Source organism: Simochromis diagramma, unplaced genomic scaffold (genome assembly GCF_900408965.1).
Source record: "Simochromis diagramma unplaced genomic scaffold, fSimDia1.1 OVJJ01000683.1, whole genome shotgun sequence".
In the NCBI taxonomy this organism is placed as follows: Eukaryota; Metazoa; Chordata; class Actinopteri; order Cichliformes; family Cichlidae; genus Simochromis; species Simochromis diagramma.
Window position 1 is genome coordinate 1,469,302 of NW_024387158.1, and position 22,910 is coordinate 1,492,211.

The window sequence follows — 22,910 nt, forward strand, 5'->3', positions numbered from 1 at the left end:
CCTGCCAGGACTTTTAAAGTTTAAAATCATGTGTCACAGCCTGTGTTGTGAAACTCCTGTTGAGGTTTATATTTAGCAGCCTACGTGCTGCCCGTGTAGTTGGTGATCTATCTGCAAGCAGCAGGGATACCAGAGAAATGTATGGAAATATGCTTTTATTAGCTATTCTTTTATCTTCCTTTGTTTTAATGAAACAGAGTTCACATTAACACAATCTGAAAGAATACGATACATAGAATCAGACCAGCATTGACATGTTTAGCCGCATGTTCTCCTTAAATTGCTGGCTGTCTGAGTGGTGTCCCAGAAACGATGTGGGCTTCATAGATAATTGGCAAACCTTCTGGAGGAAACCTGGTCTTGTTAGGAGAGACGGCATCCATCCCACTTTGGATGGAGCAGCTCTCATTTCTCGAAATATGGACAAATTTATTAAACCCCCCAAAATATGACTATCCAGAGTTGGGACCAGGAAGCAGAGTTGCAGTCTTACATGTCTCTCTGCAGCTTCTCTCCTCCTGCTACCCCCCCCCCCCCCCCCCCCCAAAAAAAACCCCATCTCCATAGAGACTGTGTCAGCTCCCAAAAAGACAAAAAACAAACTAAAAACCAGCAACAAACAACTTAAACATAAACAATTACAAAGAAAGAACAATACAGTATCCACATCTGAACCAAAGAGTAAAACAGTGAAATGTGGATTATTAAATATTAGGTCTCTCTCCTCCAAGTCTCTGTTAGTACATGACTTAATAATTGATCAACAAATCGATTTACTCTGCCTTACAGAAACCTGGTTGCAGCCGGATGATTATGTTAGTATAAATGAATCAACACCCCCGAGTCATTCTAACTACCAGAAATCTCGAAGCACAGGCCGAGGGGGCGGTGTGGCAGCAATTTTTCACACCAGCCTATTAATTAACGAAAGACCAAGACAGACTTTTAATTCATTTGAAAGCCTGATGCTTAGCCTTGTTCACCCCAGCTGTAAAACTCAGAAGCCAGTCTTACTTGTTATCATCTATCGTCCACCTGGGCCTTACACAGAGTTTCTGTCTGATTTCTCAGACTTTTTATCTGATTTAGTTCTCAGCTCAAATAAAATAATTATTGTGGGTGATTTTAACATCCATGTAGATGCTAAAAATGACAGCCTCAACATGGCATTTAATCTGTTATTAGACATAATTGGCTTCTCTCAAAATGTAAAAGAACCCACCCACCACTTTAATCACACTCTAGATCTTGTTTTAACATATGGCATAGAAACTGAACATTTAACAGTGTTTCCTGAAAACCCTCTCCTGTCTGATCATTTCCTGATAACATTTACATTTACAATAATTGATTACACAGCAGTGGAGAGTAGACTTTATCAAAGTAGATGTCTTTCTGAAAGCGCTGTAACTAAGTTTAAGAATATAATCCACCCACTGTTATCATCTTCAATGCCCTGTACCAACACAGAGCAGAGCAGCTATCTGAACGCTACTCCAACAGAGGTTGATTATCTTGTTAATAATTTCACCTCCTCACTACATACGACTCTGGATACTGTAGCTCCGGTGAAAACCAAGGTCTCTAATCAGAAGTACCTGACTCCGTGGTATAATTCTCAAACACGTAGCCTAAAGCAGATGACTCGTAAGCTGGAGAGGAAATGGCGTGTCACAAATTTAGAGGATCATCATTTAGCCTGGAGAAATAGTTTGTTGCTTTATAATAAAGCCCTCCGCAAAGCCAGAACATCTTACTATTCATCACTGATTGACGAAAATAAGAACAACCCCAGGTTTCTCTTCAGCACTGTAGCCAGGCTGACAAAAAGCCAACCATCCCTTTAACGTTAACTAGTAATGACTTCATGAACTTCTTCACAAATAAAATTTTTATCATTAGAGAAAAAATTACCAATAATCATCCCACAGATGTAATATTATCTACAGCTACTCTTATTACCATTGATGTTAATTTAGACTCTTTTTCTCCAATTGATCTTTCTGAGTTAACTTCAATAATTACTTCCTCCAAACCATCAACGTGTCTTTTAGACCCCATTCCTACAAAACTGCTCAAAGAAGTCCTGCCATTAATTAATTCTTCGATCTTAAATATGATCAACCTATCTCTAATGATCGGCTATGTACCACAGGCCTTCAAGCTGGCTGTAGTTAAACCTTTACTCAAAAAGCCATCTCTAGACCCAGCAGTCTTAGCTAATTATAGGCCAATCTCCAACCTTCCTTTCATATCAAAAATCCTTGAAAGAGTAGTTGTCAAACAGCTTACAGATCATCTGCGGAGGAATGGTTTATTTGAAGAGTTTCAGTCAGGTTTCAGAGCTCATCACAGCACAGAAACAGCTTTAGTGAAGGTTACAAATGATCTTCTTATGGCCTCTGACAGTGGACTCATCTCTGTGCTTGTCCTGCTAGACCTTAGTGCAGCATTCGATACTGTTGACCATAATATCCTATTAGAGCGATTAGAACATGCTGTAGGTATTACAGGTACTGCACTGCAGTGGTTTGTATCATATCTATCTAATTGACTCCAATTTGTACATGTAAATGGAGAGTCCTCTTCACACACTGAGGTTAATTATGGAGTTCCACAGGGTTCAGTGCTAGGACCAATTCTGTTTACATTATACATGCTTCCCTTAGGCAGCATCATTAGAAGACATAGCATAAATTTTCACTGCTATGCAGATAACACCCAGCTCTATCTATCTATGAAGCCAGATAACACACACCAATTATTTAAACTGCAGGAATGTCTTAAAGACATAAAGACATGGATGGCCTCTAACCTTCTGCTTCTTAATTCAGATCAAACTGAGGTTATTGTACTCGGCCCTGAAAATCTTAGAAATATGGTATCTAACCAGATTCTTACCCTGGATGGCATTACCTTGGCCTCCAGTAACGCTGTGAGGAACCTTGGAGTCATTTTTGACCAGGACATGTCCTTCAATGCACATATTAAACAAATATGTAAGACTGCTTTCTTCCATTTGCGCAACATCTCTAAAATTAGAAATATCCTGTCTCAGAGTGACGCTGAAAAACTAGTTCATGCATTTATTACTTCCAGGCTGGACTACTGTAATTCATTATTATCAGGATGTCCAAAAAAAGTCTTCAGCTAATCCAAAATGCTGCAGCAAGAGTAGTGACAGGGACTAGAAAGAGAGAGCATATTTCTCCTGTTTTGGCTTCCCTTCATTAGCTTCCTGTTAAATCCAGAATTGAATTCAAAATCCTGCTCCTCACATACAAGGTCTTAAATAATCAGGCCCCATCTTATCTTAATGACCTTGTAGTACCATATCACCCTATTAGAGCACTTCGCTCTCGCTCTGCAGGCCTACTTGTTGTTCCTAGAGTATTTAAAAGTAGAATGGGAGGGAGAGCCTTCAGTTTTCAGGCCCCTCTTCTGTGGAACCAGCTTCCAGTTTGGATTCGGGAGACAGACACTATCTCTACTTTCAAGATTAGGCTTAAAAGTTTCCTTTTTGCTAAAGCATATAGTTAGGGCTGGACCAGGTGACCCTGAATACTCCCTTAGTTATGCTGCAATAGGCTGTAGGCTGCCGGGGATTCCCATGATGCATTGTTTTTCCTTTCCAGTCACCTTTCTCACTCACTATGTGTTAATAGACCTCTCTGCATTGAATCATATCTGTTATTAACCTCTGTCTCTCTTCCACAGCATGTCTTTTATCCTGTCTTCCTTCTCTCACCCCAACCGGTCGCAGCAGATGGCCCCGCCCCTCCCTGAGCCTGGTTCTGCCGGAGGTTTCTTCCTGTTAAAAGGGAGTTCTTCCTTCCCACTGTCGCCAAAGTGCTTGCTCATAGGGGGTCATATGATTGTTGGGTTTTTCTCTGTCTCTATGAAGCGCCTTGAGGCGACTTTTGTTGTGATTTGGCGCTATATAAACAAAATTGAATTGAATTGAATAGAATAGAATAGAATAGGATACGTGTTTAAATGTGCTATATGAATAAAATCACTAGACTGTAACCTGCACATTTAACTGTGCCAAGAAGGGTATGCTTTTGGTAGCATTTTCTGTCCACCAGTGTCATTCTGTCTGTAAACACAACAGCTCGAAAAGTTCCATTAAAATTTGCTTCCATACACCGATGACTTCAAGGTCAACATGATTTATTCATGGAAAATTGTCAAAAAGCCTTTTAAGTTAGAATCTACAATTCTTACAAGTGTGATGTGTATTCTCAATGTATAGAAAATACCCTATAAAGATTTTAAATTTCATGTCACGTTTGACTTTTGACCTCACTTTTACATTTCACTACTTTTCTTTGAAACTGACCCCAAAATGTGTTATATCTCTAAAGAAAGTATTGTCCACACTGACAATGAGCTGCGTAGTTAGTTAGAAATACACTACAGCATAATATTATATAATAAGCTAAGTTATTCATGTCTGTTTACTTACATATCCATACATTTTATCCATTACCTGCTCCTACATAATGTTTCTGTACACAAACCTCTGTCATGCTATCCTTATCTGATTTTTACAGCAATACAAACTTCTTGAAGTACATTTAAAAATAACAAAGAAGCCTAAATGAATAAATGCAAAATGCAATACTGTTCCTTTAACAGGGGATGCTGCTCAGAGAATGAGTTGCCCTAGTGGAGGTTTGCACTTTTGTGGTGCTTCTTGTTTATTTTTATTTTTAGGTTAGTTACACCAAAATTTCAGACTTGGCATTAATAACACGTCCTTCACTGTCCCAAACAAACAGTCTTTGCCCCAGATTTAGTTTGTTGCAAAAATTGCTCACTCAATTTCTGATACAGGATTAGTCAGCAGACAATACAAGGAAACTTTTTATGATAACTAATATGGTAACATGTTGTAATAACCATTGCTAATAAACAGAAAACTGAATATGTTGTGAACTAATAATATGTTGGCACTCACTGATGATTATTGTACATTAATGTGTTTAAATGCAGTGGTCAAACACATGTACATATATCTCATGTAGATATACATGGTGAGCTTTAAAACTGAAATGAATTATTTCACTAAAGTGAAAAAGAGTCTTACTAAAATCAGCTTCGACTTTACATAATACTGGACCGATTATTATTTTATTGCTTGCCAACAGTAAAATAACCATCGTTCATGATATCGGTTATTACAAGGTGTGGTTACCAGCTCCATGCGTCTGCGGCTGCTCTCCTGCTCTGCCTGGCTCAGCTCCTCCATCTCCAGTCTCATGTCCTGCACACGCTGCTGGTAGTAGCGGGCATTCTCTCTCTCCCGAGCCTCGGCCTGTGCGCTCTGCTCCAGCTCCTCTCCCAGACGAACCACGCTGTCCCTCAACCGCAGCACCAGCACCTACGGGAGACGTAGGAGCTGCAGGCATGTTCTCGCATGGTAACAAGTGTAGATGAATCATCCGAGCTTACCTCAAACCTCTTCACTTGCCCTCTCTGAAACTCTAATTTATTTTCCAGGTCACGTACACGTGCCTCTTGTTTACTGACAATGCTGCGCCCCACAGTGGACGATTCCAGGAACTGCACCCTCGATACACACTGCTGGAGCTGAGTTGCAAGCCAAAAACATTTAGAGGATCAACGTGCAGATATATCAGAAAGCGTGAACGTGCTCCACCTGAAGCTGGTATGTGTATTCAGACTTGCAACAAGCAGGTTAAATGTTCCATGAATCCATCACAAACTCATCCCAACTAATTTCAAAAGCACAATTGGTTCATAAACCCCCGGGTGATCATTTTAATTTCTGACTGTCAAAGCAAAGATACCTCTTCTTGGAGAGACTGTTTCTGTTTCTTCACCTCCTCCAGTTCAGCTTGCAGTTCTCTGATCTGAGCAATATCACTGGAGGACTGAAGGGGACAAAGCAAGAGAAAGTCACCTGAAGTGAATGATGACTTAGGTCATCAACAGGATTTGAAGGATTTCAGCTAAAAAGCAGTACCTGCGCAATGAGCGCTTTGTGTTTCTTCATAAGTTCATTTAGGTCTTCCTGATCCTCTTCGAGCCTCTTCAACAGGTCCACCTTCTCCTGCTGCAGCAGAGCTAAGTTTTCATCCACCTGCACTCAGGAAGACAAAAACATAAGTGGAAGACTACTCCACACTCTTCATTTTTACTATTTAATCTAAAGAGTGTTTTCTGTACCCAAAATAAGAAGACAGAAAGTGATGAAATCACAAGTGACCCTGTCAAGTTTGCTTAGAATTAGTTATGTTTTTATTTAATTTCAAGTAATGTGCAGTTTTAGTATTACGTAAACGAAGTTAAGACAAGAAGACAAACAGTCTGTGTCTAAAGTTATGATGTCTGATTAAATATGCAATATTTACATTTAGGACCATAGGTATCAAGCACATCAGAACACACTCACATCACCATGTTTTATTTTCCAGTTGCAAACACACACAGAGTGTGCAAAGCAAGTGAGATCACTAGAGTTGTACATTGTTTTTTCAGAGCTTAACAAGTCAGTAGACACAACAAAGAGTGCTTTCACTCCTTTACCTTCCATGGGTCACATGCCTGCCAATGCACAATAAAATAAAATTCTCACCACACTCTTCTGCTTGCAGATGTTTTCTAGCTCAGCCTGATTGTTGTCCAGCTCCTGGGAGAGAGTCGCCTGAATGCTCTCAGCCTCAAGTCGCCTTGCTTCGCTCTCCTCAAGCTAAATGGAGACATGGGAAGTGTTTCTCCAGCAGAGCAGCAGGTGACAGTAGAGCAGGTTTGTCAAGGTAAGGGTGAATGTAAAAGTGGACGTACCTGGAAGTGCAGATGCTCTATCTGGTCTTTACTGCTGTTGGGTAGGTTCTGCCCTGAGCTTTCCATAGTAGCAAGAAGAAGCTGGGCATCAGCCAGGAGGGCGTGAGTTCTCTTCAGATCTCTCCTTAGCTTCTTCTCAACATCAAAGTCTCTGTGTCCCACCTGTAAAGTGTGACACCTTAGAATAAAGCTCTTCTAAATGAATAACTGAATTAGTAAAAGTAACTCTATCCTATCTTTGATAAGTTCCAGGCCCACATTCATTGACGTCACAGGACATCACTGTGAACTCAAAATTAGAAGTGATATTCAGATTATTCAAATAGGGTGATTTTTACTAGTTTTGCACACTCACAAGTAGTTTTCATTGGGCATCATTCATATTCTATGTGTGTTTTTGTGCTTCTCTTTCAATCAGGGTCACTGTGAGTTGATCCTTCGGTTTCCTCTGTTTTAATTCAAATCTGCTTAATGTCTTAATACTACTATGCTGGTGATGCACTGTTTAACTTTTCCTTTCAACCTAACAACCTTAAATAACCTTAGAAAGTATCAAGTACAACTGCAATTGTAAGAATGTTCCAACGTTCCCTCTAAGCTGCGCGCGTGCGCAATTGCGCACTGCTGGCACGGTCTCTGCGCACAGAAAATCTGTGTTGTGCACACACACAAAAAAAAATCTAACCTGAATTGAAATTAAAATAAATACGTTAACAATTCTGTTTTGCAGTGTTAGTCAGTAAGTGACTGGCTGCTCCAGTATGGGAATAGAACGACGCCACCTTATCCCATAGTCCAGCCAATGATGCGATTCACATTCGTATATACGCAGCTAATCGACGTGGTTGACAGGCTATGACAGCGTCCTTATGTGTGGACACCGGTGTTTTAGCTAGCAAAGCGGCGTGGCTGATGTGGAGTGAAGCCACGTTAATGACAACGTGTACAACCATTGGAGATGTGAGCAGGACAGACGGAACAATTGACGGGAAAAGTGTGTACTTTATATCAGTTTTTAAATTGTGTTGATAGGCCACGTAAAACCAGAGTTATGATAAAAAAAAAACATATGCAATGTTTGTTTTTTTCCTGAATACTATCATTGTTTATATTTACTGCAAGCAAAACGCTCGAAAGCACTCTCCACCTGTGAGCAAACGCCCCCGCAACCCCCCTCTCCCCCAGCCTTTCCTATTGGTGGAAAAATGTATTATGTGGACCAATCAAAAAATGATATGGCAACATGGCATTTAGTTGTTTAGGAAGGGGGGAAGTTTTAGGAGTGACGGCGGTGCTTTGAGATGTGAGAGACTTGCGACGTTTAGCGCAAATCTTGTGTAGTTAGTGTGTAGTGTAGTCAATAGTTTTGTTGTGTGTGTCAGGACAATGAGGCGACTACTGAATGTTACAGGTGTTACAGCAGTGATACATCTCCTGTTGTCAGGCCTACAGGTATCAGGCTGTTGTTCTCCTTCATCTCATAGTGGAGAGAAATTATTTTTTGGAGTGGCACAAATAATTTGTGTGGCATCAAATTTTTGAAATGTTTATTTTAAAAACCGCCTTGGCTGCATTTTTAGGTAAACAGCTGCAAAAAAACTTTGTTGTTTGCATACCTCAGTTACTTTTTTTGAAGAAGTAACTACATAATTAATTGCCCAACATTGGTCATTATATACTGTATTTTGCAGACAGAGTTACAGGACTCTCTCCCAGACCACAGACTCAGACTCATAATACAAGTCAGAGCAAAAAATAAATAAATAAATAAAAATAAAGTTGTGTTTTCAGAATTGGAGTTCAAGTTATTTTTACTTCCAATAGTGTTAACATACTACACAGGTCATGAACAAGATTTTTTTTACATTTTCATTGTAAGTGGGACAAAGCATTTAATTAAAAGTAGTCTAAAAATACTGAAGTTTATGGATCTTATAAAATATAAAACTGCAAAAATTATGTACAAGGCCAGATGCAATATGTTACCAGGAAATATACAGAGGATGTTCTATGACAGAGAAGGAGACTATGAATTGAGGGGGAAATTGAATCTAAGGATTCTTAAAGCACGGTCAAAGGTTAAAACCTTTTGTGTCACTATTTATGGGGTAAAACTGTGGAATAGTTTTACTATAGATCTACAGCAATGCTCAGGAATTAGTAAGTTCATGAAAATACTTCGAAAACTGATTTTGGAAGAATATGATACCGATAAAGATGATCACCCATTGTATGTATAAAAATATCAAATTATATCCAAATTATATCAATCACGGTAGCCAAGTTTATATAGGTTCTCCTCGTGTATCGTGTGGAGTATGTGATGATGGGAATTAGGTGAATTATGTGGGATCAATAAGATGTTGAGCAGGGGTAGGAATTAATAAGTATGTTCATACTTCTTCCTACTCCTTTTCAGACCAAACATTGTTACATTATGTCAGACGATTTTGTTTTATTTCATTATATATTTTTTGTTTATCTGAACACATACGTGTGTGTGTGTATATCTACATATATATTCGTATCTGTAAATGAAAATATATGTAGTGTGTATATATTGTTTTTTGTTTTATATGTCTGAAACAAATAAAGATACAATACAATACAATACAATACAATACAATACAATACAAAGTCTAATGCTTTAATTTGATTATTTTAATAAACAATGTAACTTGGGTGGATTCGATGCCGGCGTGACCACAGTGCACACGTCTAATGTTGCTCACAGTGGTCCAAGTGTCCGCTCAGGGAGTTTGTGTGTTTGCTCAGACACATGAAAAATTAGAGGGAACATTGGTTGGGACACTGTAAAATATAAATATTGCAATGCAATGCAATGTCTTGATGCATGCTCAATCATCCAGGTAAAGAAATCCCAAAAAATAGATTCTGTTCATCTTGACATTATGTTTTCAATTGGAGAAATGTTTAGTCACATTTTACAAATATGTTAAACTGAGAAAATTTAAGAAAAATGTAGGAAAATATGAACCCCTTATGAAGTTGATGGCAGTAACGTGTCTCAAAAAAGTTCGGAAAGGAAATGGATGTGGTACTAAAGCAAAACAGCTGGAGGACGATTTTGCAACTAATCGGGTTGACTGGCAGCAGCTCAGTAACATGACTGGGTATAAAAAGAACATCTTAGTGAGGCAAAGTTACTCAGAAGTAAACGTGGGAAGAGGCTCACCAGTCTGCAAAAAAAAGTGCACATACAAACAGTGGAACAATATCACAAAGACAATATTGGTGGCTGTAGCTCAGGTGGCAGAGCGGGTCAGCCACTAATCAGAAGGTGGTTCGATCCCAGGCTTGCTAAATGCCAAATATCCTTGGGCAAGATACTAACCCCATGTTTGCCTACTGGTGGTGTTTAGAGGTCAGCCCGGTGGCGCCAGTGTCCGGCAGCCTCGCCTCTGTTAGTGCGTCCCAGGGCAGCTGTGGCTATAATGTAGCTTGCCATCACCAGTGGGTGAATGGGTGAATGACTGAATGTAGTGTAAAGCGCTTTGGGGTCCTTAGGGACTAAGTAAAGCGCTATACAAATGCAGGCCATTTACTCATAATGTCATCAAAAGACTCAGAGTCTCTGAGCACAAGGGACAAGGCTGGAAGTCAGTATAAGATGCATCAAATCTTCCTGCAGCACATGATCACCTGTGGCTTCTTCTCTGCATTTGGACAGCACAGTGAGCTGTGTTTACAGACAGTGATTTCTCCAAGTCTTCCTGAGCTATGCACTATTTTCTATCACAGAATTGTGCCGTTTTTGTGATGGAAAGTAGTGCATGGCTCAGGCCTCAGCGCCATCTCCCATTAAGAATGACTGAAGTTGGGTAACCTAAGAGGCCAGCAACTTTTTTCTTTTTTCTCGTGGTTTGTGCATGCGCATCATGAATAAACCACCTTGGCCAAAATGTGTGATGTAGAGAAGATGGGGTGTAAAAAAGGTGTAACTCATTTAGTACATTAGCAAGGAAAAATGATGATCTCAATTTGTCTGCTCTAATAAAACAGGCAACTGGACCAGATGCAGGCTCAGCAGCACTTTCAGATTCACACATATTCTATGAGACACTCATTCCCACATTCAGAGACCAATTCCACTGTAGATATTAACAGTAAGCAATGTCGCACACTGCTCAAGTCTTTCGATTCAGCTAGTTATTTTTTATGGATGTTTTTAATATACTTTTAAAAAAATCAAGATTTAGGCCTGTGTTTCTGAGGTCATGAACAATTGTTTAGTTTAGGTTTTTTTCACTGGTATATGGTCCTCACACGACAGCCAGTCCAAACATATGACTTTTAAAATACAATGCTGGACATTAAACAGAATACAAAGTATTCCAAATAAGCTCAACCTTAAACATATGCAGCAGTAATATTAATCATTTCACACTGATGGGTAACATTATTATTTTTACTTTTGATCTCTGCACAATTTTCCAGTAATAGAGTTGTATGTGTACATGTAGTTGTTACCATGATGTCTGTAAATATTTATTTTTGGAATGTGTTAGATATTTGTTTAACTATAGTAGTAATAATGTTTTACAATTCTTCAGCCAGGCAGGAATGCAGAAAGGTGAAGATGTGAATGTAGAGTGCAGACAAGCAGTGTGTGTGTGTGTGTGTGTGTGTGTGTGTGTGTGTGTGTGTGTGTGTGTGTGTGTGTGTTTTACCTGGTCACACAGAGTTGCAATGAGTCCTTCCAAGTCGTGCTTCTCATGAATCACCATCTGTTTCTCCTCATACTCCTGCTCCAGTTGCATTTCCAACTGCCTCAGCTACACACACAGACACACGATGAATTTGTAAGTGTCAGGCGGTTCTGATTCAGTTTGTGATATTCATGGGGAGCTTGTTGGGATTAAGTAGCATCCCTGCTTTTTGTAGATGATTTGTTGGCTTCATCAGAGCATGACCTTAGGCATACAGTGGTGTAGATGTTTTGTGACTTTAGTATACCTTACAGTTTCCAGGAGCAACTACTGATCCTGTAATAAAGGGTATCTATGATAAATGTTTAGCCACTAAGAGCTTTGCTTACTCGCTTTTACAGCTAATGCTGCTGGAAGAGGGCTTACAAAAATTTCAGAAGCTTCTTCTGCCCTGCCTATAGGAGCTGAGTTTAGTTTGTGTGGAAGAAGTTTTTATCATCTCTCCCAAAAGTCTTAATATGATGCTGAGGATAAGGCTTTTCTTATCAGGAATGATGATGTCAGCGCCTAAAGCAGAATTACTGCTCTGTAATATTTATGTGATAATCTTTCCCATGTGACTTGACTAATACTATACCGGCTGCCACAGAAACTGTGGCATCTGTTGGGATTTTCCCACACAAACATCTTTAGGGTTTACAGAGAATTTGTAAAAAAAAAAAAAAATCCCGTGAGCAGCAGTTCTCTATATGAAAATGTCTTGATGATGTCAGAAATCAGAGGAGAATGGTCAGACATTTTAACTACTTCACTTTGCACAGCATGATCAGTAATCAGGGAATGTCACAGTGCCACGTTAGCGAGGAGGGAAAACCACTGGTGTCTGCAGTGCATTATAACTGCTGTTGTACAACTCTAGTGATCTCACTGAAAGAGCCTGTTTCTGTGGAAAACGTTCATTTTAAAGAATCTCTCATTTTAAGATCTGCTGGCAAAACTTCAACAAACTGTCTTGTATGTGATGAGCTTTATCCAACCTTAAAGTCATGTGGTTTTGTTGTTATTAAAAAATAAAACAAATTTAAAAAATACGTGTTTTTTAAGCATGTTTGTTAAAATGATTGGTTGTGGAACAGTCAGTTTGTAAGTGTATTTGTTAAACCCACTCGTCTCTGAGAGGACTTGTGGACATCCTCTAACTCCTCGTCTTTATCTTCCAACTCCTTTTGATGGATCTGCTTCATCCTTTCCACCTCTATCTCAAACCGCATGTGGATCTAAAGGACACCGACAAAGACAATGGTGAGGGAAGAAGCAGCAGGGACAGCAATATATTCTGTGTGTGCTGTATCACCTGTTGCTGCTGCTGTATTTTGGCAGTGAGCTTGGTGATTTCCTCTGCTTTCTCATTGACCTGGCTCTCCAGGAGGCGAAGCTGCTTCTTGAGGGCAGGCAGTGACTCTGAGGTAAGGTCAACAGGTAGGCTGAGGTCACGGATCTGAGCACACAGGTCCTCCTTCTGCTTCTGCAGACGGCTAACCTCTGCCTGGCTTTCCTGCACACATCCACACAATACTGGAGTTTCTGACTTTAAGACATTTCATTCTCATGCTCCTTTACAGATTTCATCTTTGTCCACTGGTTAGTGCAGCATCTTGGAAGTTGGCACAGGTTAGTCAGCATGAGCTAGCTCAAGGAGGTTTGGTAGGTTTTGCAATTTGGGATATGATCCAGAACACAATATCATGTAGGAACACAAACACGAAAAAAATCAAAATGCTGCTAAACCAACTAAACTAAACTATTTCTAACTTTTGGGACCGATGTAACTTTTCTTTGCCACAGCATAGTGATATCACCCTGAAAGTGAGAGTCAGATGCTTTGTAACTTTATCCTTAATCATTTGTTCTTTACTTTTATTTACATGTTCATAATGAAGACAGACATATACATGACAAGCTAATTGTTTCCTCAGCAGCAGGTCAGCCTTCATTCTGTACACATGTAGTGTCCAGGATCAACATTTTGGGTCAGATGTGACGTTAACTCCACACAGTTCCTGTAACATAGCTGTCTCAGAGTCATCAACCTACAGTATGGTCTGTTTGATTTGATCAGAGCAACAGCCTATCATGAATTACATGTGACAGCTGTCATTTCCATATTACATTTGAGACTCTCTTCCAGGTTAACCTGTTGAATCAAACTTTTGGATACTACTCCATAAAATCACATGTAAATCCACTAAATAATTCTGAAGACTATTTAATATTACATAGAGTCTACAGGTGTATGCAACAAAAGTGGCATCACCATCTGTTTGTGTATTTTGAATCTTCGGTGTAAGCACAGCTGATGCCATTATTTTTTAATGTTGCTTTGTGTTGTTTGTCAAGTCACAAACAACACAGTCCAGAGGTTGGTTTTAGAGGCTATCCAGTTAGGTGAGTTATTAAAAAGCTTAATTGGATTTTAGAGCTGTATAAAAGGGGCGACAAAGACCAAATCAGGATGATTTTTAATGTTGTTAAGCTTTTTAATATGGTACATTTGAGGAACTGTAGCTTTTGGCATCTGCACAATTACTGAAGTAACCACAAACTCATCATTACATGACATTACTGTGAAATAGCAGAAATCTTTTAATCAGTTCATATAAAAATCTACACACAGTCAACACAGAAGCCAACTCACCTGTTGGCTGCAGCGCAATTTGTATATTTCAGCTCCCAGCGCTGTGTTTTCCTGAAAGGCTTTGTCCTTCTGCTCTCGCTCACACTCAGCTTCCTCCAGAGCCTGAGTCAGCTTGTTATCAAACCTGTATGAACGCATACAAACAGCAGGAGGATTTTGTATTCACTATGATTATACATCATATCGACAATTTTTGGCAGTGTATCACTTTTTGACACATCTCATTTGTTTGATGGCGGGAAAAGTGAAATTAACTTTATTAATTGAACAGGGGGATGTTCTGTGTTCTAGTAGTTGCAATTTCAGCAGAAAAGAAAAGAGACAAAGTCTTGATTCATAGTTAAATCTCCCCAGAATATTAAAGAAAAAGGGGGGAAAGCTAGAAGTTTTTTCCAACAGAAGAAAATAAAACAATAACAATAATATCAGAGGGTCAGAGGAAAATATTTTCTTGGAAGATATAATTATTATTAGTAATAGTAGTAGTAGTAAATAAACTCAGACAAATAATTCCACACAGGCACTCGAAGGAACCGACATTCAGAAACACACGACACAAGATAAAACTAAGGATTATACCAGAAATGGAGAAAAATACAAAGATACACAGCTGTATATTGATATGACAAATCATATCAATGATTTGATATGAAAGAAAGTTATACAGCGTGGGGTTAAAACAAACCTTCTCTGCTTGCGGTCCAGTTCATGCACGCGGCTCTGCAGACTGTCAGTAAGGACCCGGGCATCCTGAAGGTCAGAGGTCAAATGACGACAGTGACGTTTCACCTCTGTCACACTCCTCCTGGACTGCTCCAGCTGGGCCTGCAATGTCGCCACCTTCACAAAAACAGAGTAACATTACAAATCATAACTTTAGTAATAATAAGTAACTTTAGAAACTAATCACCCATCAGTGCTCTGTTCACCTTTCAGCATCCTGTCTCACCTTGGCATCGAGCTCTTGTCGAGTTTGTCTTTCTGTCTCAAGTTTTTCCTCTGTCTGTTTCAGTCGTCTGCAAACAAATTCCATCTCTGTCTGGCAGCACTCCAGCTGCATGACCAGTTCAGTTTCTGCAAGATGTGGAGGAATGGATATGACTTCGTTGGAGTCACTTTATATGTTGTGACATTTCTCTATTTCAACACTAGATTTCATGTGTGATAAAATAAGATATTTATGAATAATTTGATTCATATTTTGAGTTTTGCAGATTGTTCTTTTGGTGAGTTCAAATCAAATGGTAAATGGAATGGTACTTACATGTATATAACACCTGTTAGTCAATATGAACACTCAAACTCCTTTCTACTATAAATCCCATCACCCAACACACACATATTCATACAGCTGAGCCACAGATTGTTCACCAGGCATAATGAATAGAGATGATTACAGAGCATTTTAAAAATATTTAAACTTTTGTGCAAAAACTTTCTTCCCCAAACATTGGGGACAAGCTTTCTGTCTTGGAGAAACGTAGCAGAAGAAACATATGACTGGGTTTTGAGGCTTTAGGTAATATCCTAACTCTTAGTCTATATTTTGGGGAAAGACAAAAATATATATATTATTATATAATTATATAATATATTATATACACTATATATATACACACACATTATATATATATATATACACACACACATATATATATACACACATATATACACACACACACACACACACACACACACACATACACATATATATATATATATATATATATATATATATATATATATATATATATATATATATATATATATATATATTAGGGGTGCAACGATATTCGTATCGATATTGAACCGTTCGATACAGTGCTTTCGGTTCGGTACGCATATGTATCGAACAATACAACATTTGTAATTTATTTTATCAACTTTCTTTCTGACGATGCTGTCTGTGTGGAGCGCTCAGTGAATCTGCGTTCGACTACTCCGCCTAGGCTGCACTGTCGAGCGCAGATCCACTGAGCGCTCAACACAGACAGCATAATCAGAAGGAAGAGCGCAGGGCAAGCTAGCGAGACAGAAGTTAAGCTCTCCTTGCAACATGGCAAATTGAACCTCCCCCACCCTCATTCAGATCTGGCGTTTGGAATTATTTTGGTTTTCATGTGACGTATGACCCTGAAGGTAAGCGCGTCATGGACTAAAGTAAAACAGTATGTTGGATGTGCCACGCAATGCTCAATTACATGGGTGGGAACTAGTGTGTTAGCGCAGTTAGCTCGTTAACGTGTTGGCCGTCTAGCCCCATGCATGGGGTGATCAGGGGTAGCTCGTTAACGGAGATTTGCCGTGTTGTGGCGTTAAGGTCATTTTAACGAGGTTAACCTGAAAGCACTAGTGGGAACACAACGAATATGACTGCACATTTACGCCGACATCATCCTAGTGCAAAGACAAAAAAAACAAACATGCATGCTACAAACTTTACCCGAGTCATTTAGACAGCCGTTAGCACATGATTCTCCTTATGCTGCTGAGAATATAGCCCAGAAGAAGTGGATAGTATAGCTTTTATTTTGGAAAGAGACATTTCTCTGTAATAAACTCTCTTTTCTAAAGATGAGTGATTCCTCAATCAGATACAGGGCTTGCAAAATCGCTAGCCCGACGTCCCGGGGCTAGCGATTTTTCCAGTCGGGCTACCAAAATCTATCTCTGCCCTGCCCGTCGGGCTATTGTAGGAAGGAAAAATATATGTCAATGCTTTTGCATTCTTTCAGAAATGTAGCTAGGTAATTATGTCATTGGCATCGGTGAGCCACTGTCAATATGTGACATATTGAAATCGAGTTTGAATTTGCGCTTGTTTTTTTTGCTTTCACTTTGCAATCGCGTGAACTGTGTATAGAGAGCGACAGCACTGATCTGTGAGTGATGATAATTTGTGCACCAATTCCTCTGACATCGTCTTATTAATCGTTAGCTTACTATGCAAACATGACAAGTGAAATCTCCCGCAGCAAGCTTAAACATATGAGAGGTTGATCGCGCAGAGAATCGCTGAGCTTATGTGAGTGCGTGTGTAAAAGCAGCAGGATTTATATTTTAGTTCTGCTGACAGGTCAGGGTGAAGAAGTGACAGCCAAAGAAAAGCTTACCACAAAACGGAGAAGTTATGACAAATCAGACTATAAGGCAAAAAGAAAGTGCAGCTTTATGGTTTCATGGACAAAAGAATTTCTGTGGCTGCAATATGACGAGCTAAATAACCAGGGCTGCACATAAGTGGTCCGCAGGTGCGCATTCGCTGTCAAAATAAAAAACACGCACAAGGGTTAGGGTTAAATTTAAAAACTGTACTTTTGAGTTAAAATATATATTTATAATTTTAATAAATGACAAATTAAAAAGGCATGAACATTTTTTTTGTATCGAAAAAATATCGAACCGTGACACCAAAGTATCGAACCGAACCGAACCGTGAATTTTGTGTATCGTTGCACCCCTAATATATATATATAAAAAAAAACACCCAGCACGCCCCTGCGGGCGGTTTATCCTTCAAGCTCGGGTCCTCTACCAGAGGCCTGGGAGCTTGAGGGTCCTGCGCAGTATCTTAGCTGTTCCCAGGACTGCGCTCTTCTGGACAGAGATCTCCGATGTTATTCCCGGGATCTGCTGGAGCCACTCGCCTAGCTTGGGAGTCACCGCACCTAGTGCTCCGATTACCACGGGGACCACCGTTACCTTCACCCTCCACATCCTCTCGAGCTCTTCTCTGAGCCCTTGGTATTTCTCCAGCTTCTCGTGTTCCTTCTTCCTGATATTGCTGTCATTCGGAACCGCTACATCGATCACTACGGCCGTCTTCTTCTGTTTGTCTACCACCACTATGTCCGGTATATATATATATATATATATATATATATATATATATATATATATATATATTAGGGGTGCAACGATATTTGTATCGATATTGAACCGTTCGATACAGTGCTTTCGGTTCGGTACGCATATGTATCGAACAATACAACATTTGTAATTTATTTTATCAATTTTCCTTCTGACGATGCTGTCTGTGTTGAGCGCTCAGTGAATCTGTGTTCGACTACTCCGCCTAGGCTGCACTGTCGAGCGCAGATCCACTGAGCGCTCAACACAGACAGCATAGTCAGAAGGAAGAGCGCAGGGCAAGCTAGCGAGACAGAAGTTAAGCTCTACTTGCAACATTCAGATCTGGCGTTTGGAATTATTTTGGTTTTCATGTGACGTATGACCCTGAAGGTAAGCGAGTCATGGACTAAAGTAAAACACTATGTTGGATGTGCCATGCAATGCTCAATTACATTGGTGTGAACTAGTGTGTTAGCGCAGTTAGCTCGTTAACGTGTTTGCCGTCTAGCCCCATGCACGGAGCGATCGGCGGTAGCTCGTTAACGGAGATTTGCCGTGTTGTGGCGTTAAGGTCATTTCAACGAGATTAACCTGAAAGCACTAGTGGGAACACAACGAATATGACTGCACATTTACGCAGACATCATCCTAGTGCAAAGACAAGTGGAAGCAGACAAAAAAAAGCAAGCATGCTACTAACTTTAGCCGAGTCATTTAGACAGCTGTTAGCACATGATTCTCCTTATGCTACTGAGAATATAGCCCAGAAGAAGTGTATAGTATAGCTTTTATTTTGGAAAGAGCCATTTCTCTGTAATAAACTCTCTTTTCCAAAGATGAGTGATTCCTCAATCAGATACAGGGCTTGCAATATCGCTAGCCCGACGTCCTGGGGCTAGCGATTTTTTTCAGTCGGGCTACCAAAATCTATCTCTTCCCTGCCCGTCGGGCTATTGTAGGAAAAATATATGTCAATGCTTTTGCATTCTTTCAGAAATGTAGCTGGGTAATTATGTCATTGGCATCGGTGAGCCACTGTCAATATGTGACATATTGAAGTCGCGTTTGAATTTGCGCTTGTTTTTTTGCTTTCACTTTGCAATCGTGCGAACTGTGTATAGAGAGCGACAGTACTGATTGGTGAGTGATGATAATTTGCGCACCAATTCCTCTGACATAGTCTTATTAATCGTTAGCTTACTATGCAAACATGACAAGTGAAATCTCCCGCAGCAAGCTTAAACATATGAGAGGTTGATCGCGCAGAGAATCGCTGAGCTTATGTGAGTGAGCGTGTAAAAGCATTTCAGTTCTGCTGAGCCAAATAAGACAGGTCAGGGTGAAGAAGTGACAGCCAAAGAAAAGCTTACCACAAAATGGAGAAGTTATGACAAATCAGACTATAAGGCAAAAAGAAAGTGCAGCTTTATGGTTTCATGGACAAAAGAATTTCTGTGGCTGCAATATGATGAGCTAAATAACCAGGGCTGCACATAAGTGGTCCGCAGGTGCGCATTCGCTGTCAAAATAAAAAACACGCACAAGGGTTAGGGTTAAATTTAAAAACTGTACTTTTGAGTTAAAATATATATTTATAATTTTAATAAATGACAAATTAAAAATGCATGAACAATTTTTTGTATCGAAAAAATATCGAACCGTGACACCAAAGTATCGAACCGAACCGTGAATTTTGTGTATCGTTGCACCCCTAATGTATATATATATATATATATATATACATATATATATGTATGTGTGTGTGCGTATATATATGTATATAATTTTGATTTCGGAGAACAATTTGATAACCATTCCAGTAAATGTGTCTTCTGGAGACAGGGTTTGTTTTGGAGTCATCGCTGATGAAGACTTAAACTTTATAGGGTTAATTCCAGCTATCAGTGGTACTTTGGGAAGAAGCTGTTTTTTATTGGCTTAGGTGTAAATATTTTTGGCTTCAGAAAACACTCCTGGCACTCGAAAATCATGTACCTCTGTGTAGGTCCTGGCAAACATGCAGGACAACACTAAATTGGTCCTAGGACAACTCTTTACCTGTCACTGCTCCTCTCTGACTCTCCTTAGCCTGAGCTTTCTGCTTCTCCTCCTCCAGCTGCTTCTCCAGGGTTTCCATGGTCACTTTACACTGATCTAGGCGAGCCTATAGTTTAAAAAGTACCGAGGTAAGTAACAGGACTTGTAAACTGAGTAACAAGTAACAGGATTTTTTTTGTCTTACCTGCAGGTCTTTGTTCTCCCTGCTGAGTCGAAGTCTCTCTGCCCTCTCCACATCCAGAGCCTGGCCCACGGCATCACCGCGGAAACGCTCATCACTCAGTTCAGATGTCACAGCTGTAACCTGCACATAGATCACAACATGAGTTTGTTTGTGTGCATGTGTGTGTGTGTGTGCATGTGTGTGTGTGTGTATAGGTGTGTCTGTGTGAGAATACAAACCTTGGTTTCCAGGCTGTCTGCAGTCTGCCTCAGCTCATTTCTCTCCTTCTCTGATTTCTCTAGGCGTCGTCTCAGAACTGACATTTCATCCTGACAAAAATGGCAAAATAAAAGACTCACTGTGACTGAAACATCATTGTGATTATTATCACTGTACACTCGTTCACTGAAACCAAAATCCACCTATTAGATGCTGGCACTGCTACAGCTCACTGAACTTCCATTATGAACACTACGCAGCCTTATAATTGTTCTTCTTGTCTCGAGTGCACAAAAATATAGCTTCAAAAACAATTCAGACAGCATTGGTACTTTGTCATTTAAGATGGACTGCTTAATTACTTTGCATGAAATTAAAACCACAGGCATGTAAGTTTAAGTCAACGATTATAGCAATAGAAGCTCGAGTTATAAATTGTTGTGTCTATTCTAACTAAGAGAGAACCCACAGCAACTTTTGCTCACAACAAAAAGATGTAATTATGTTTACTGAGCCTTGAGGCATGGCTAGGCAGTTTTCATATGTAAAATTACTCTGTGTAAAATGTACACATTTATAAGACTGGAATAATCAACCAGCCTATGAGTGTTGCAGTTTCTCAATCATAACCACCATTCGCTTGAGGCTTCATAAGAGGACTTCACTAACCAGTGACTCCAAAGTGGCAATGTTCATCATTACATACAGTCTGTACAGACCCTGGATATTTCGCTTTACTCTCACAGTGGTGTGTACCTTTTACTAGGCCAAATGGTCATGGGACTTTATGCTGAAAATATAATCTGCTCCTGAGCAGTGACGATGAAGACAAAAGTCCGACATGGCAAAAAGCACCACCTACTGATCAGTCCTGGAAATTGCTGGGAAAAGTCGAGTCACCCACACAGAGCAGGACATGACTTTACCTTGTGTAATCTTCTCTTAGTGTTCTCAAAAACAGTGAACATATTAAACAATGATATTTGTGGTTGTGAAAATAATGCATTTTAATTCCCTGCACAAATTTAAGAGGATGTTCTTTTGTGGTTATCTTTAGTCACATAGCAAAAATGCAAAGTGACCCACAATTGGCTAGTGCCATTAGGCAGAGGATCAATAGGTGGTCCACAACACTCTTGGGGACACACCCAATAAGGCTTAAAATCTGGGAGCAAACGGTAGAGCAAAAGCTTCTCAGGTGAGAGGTGAAACATCTTCAAGAAACTTAAAGAAGTCCAGATGCTTCTCTTTCCATGCTCCTTAGATTACCCCTGAAGACTAAAGGTGCTCATACCCAATATTCACTTTCAAGTTAATTATAATTGCACAAACTCTGTTTTGGTCTCATATACTATATTTCAATGTATGTTTGCTCATGTTTCAATACATTGGTGCACTATCAAAATATATCAAATATAAAATTTTAATTTTATATTTTGATATTCCTATCAAAATATAAAATAATTAATAGTGAGGCAAGATTTTTGCAAGTACTTTCTGCTCACTTGCCATTTCATTGCATTACAGTTAAATAAGACTAACATATAAGAAAAAATACAATAACACATTAACACAGCTCTAAGCACATCCACAGTGGTGTTAAGGACATCGCCTTGTAAGAGTCCCACATAGTTTCCACCTTGTGGTATTCTGCGAACATTTAGTGAAGCACCGATACAGTGTATAGGATATTCCATCCAGGACTCTACAATACATGAAGACATTTGTCACTTTGTGCATTACAGTGTCATCTGAATGTTGCCAAAAAATGCTTTGCTACCTTCCAACGAACGCATTATCTAACCCTCTGTCTTTCCCTGATAAGCATGAGCTAGAGAGTTTACAGCGGAAACTATTGTACTTTGCAATGTTAATAAGTTGATATTCTAAGATTTGTAAGCTATTTACCAGATTAAGATACTTTTATATTTGTCCATTTAACTCCTAAAGCTAAAAGATTAATGCTAATACATATATATACATTTAAGAAACATATTACTAAAATACACATGTATACATTTGCCTTAATTTGGAAACATTGAGCAAGAAAATCAATCACTCAGTCTTCATTCGTTTCATCTAAATCTCTGCAAAAAAGCAAATACATTTTTTCACAAAGTGTTTGAACACCTTCTGATAATTGTGATCATGTACCTCTTTGGCCCTGAGCCTCTCATTATCCATGTTGACATCAAGGAGAGGACGCACACTGCAGAAAAGTTTCCACCAGCTCCACTTGGACACGACCCTGAGAGCCCGCAGGTTCCTCTGCAGACAACTCACTGCCATCTGCTGCACCTGGAGACAGACGGGCACACGCGCACGCACGCACGCACACACACACACACACACACACACACACACACACACACACACACACACACACACACAAAATGTGTGAGTTTAACCTACAGCTGAGCTCAGTCTCCTTTTAAAGCGA

At 39.6% G+C, this 22,910-nt stretch overlaps 1 protein-coding gene across 5 annotated transcripts in view; it reads right to left on the reverse strand.

Moving 5' to 3' along the window:
* Positions 1-22,910, reverse strand: part of LOC120744384 (unconventional myosin-XVIIIb-like) — a 69,053-nt gene that overhangs the window by 17,060 nt on the left and 29,083 nt on the right. For all 5 annotated transcript variants that reach the window (XM_040048741.1, XM_040048742.1, XM_040048740.1 and 2 more), the window contains exons 24-39: positions 22,625-22,768; positions 20,491-20,580; positions 20,273-20,392; positions 20,089-20,194; positions 15,128-15,252; positions 14,864-15,018; positions 14,179-14,302; positions 12,838-13,038; positions 12,650-12,760; positions 11,505-11,609; positions 6,814-6,975; positions 6,605-6,718; positions 5,993-6,109; positions 5,817-5,900; positions 5,458-5,595; positions 5,201-5,386 (exon numbers count right to left, since the gene is read on the reverse strand). In XM_040048741.1, the coding sequence (XP_039904675.1) occupies positions 5,201-5,386; positions 5,458-5,595; positions 5,817-5,900; positions 5,993-6,109; positions 6,605-6,718; positions 6,814-6,975; positions 11,505-11,609; positions 12,650-12,760; positions 12,838-13,038; positions 14,179-14,302; positions 14,864-15,018; positions 15,128-15,252; positions 20,089-20,194; positions 20,273-20,392; positions 20,491-20,580; positions 22,625-22,768 (2,082 nt within the window). The remainder of the gene's footprint in view (positions 1-5,200; positions 5,387-5,457; positions 5,596-5,816; positions 5,901-5,992; positions 6,110-6,604; positions 6,719-6,813; positions 6,976-11,504; positions 11,610-12,649; positions 12,761-12,837; positions 13,039-14,178; positions 14,303-14,863; positions 15,019-15,127; positions 15,253-20,088; positions 20,195-20,272; positions 20,393-20,490; positions 20,581-22,624; positions 22,769-22,910) is intronic.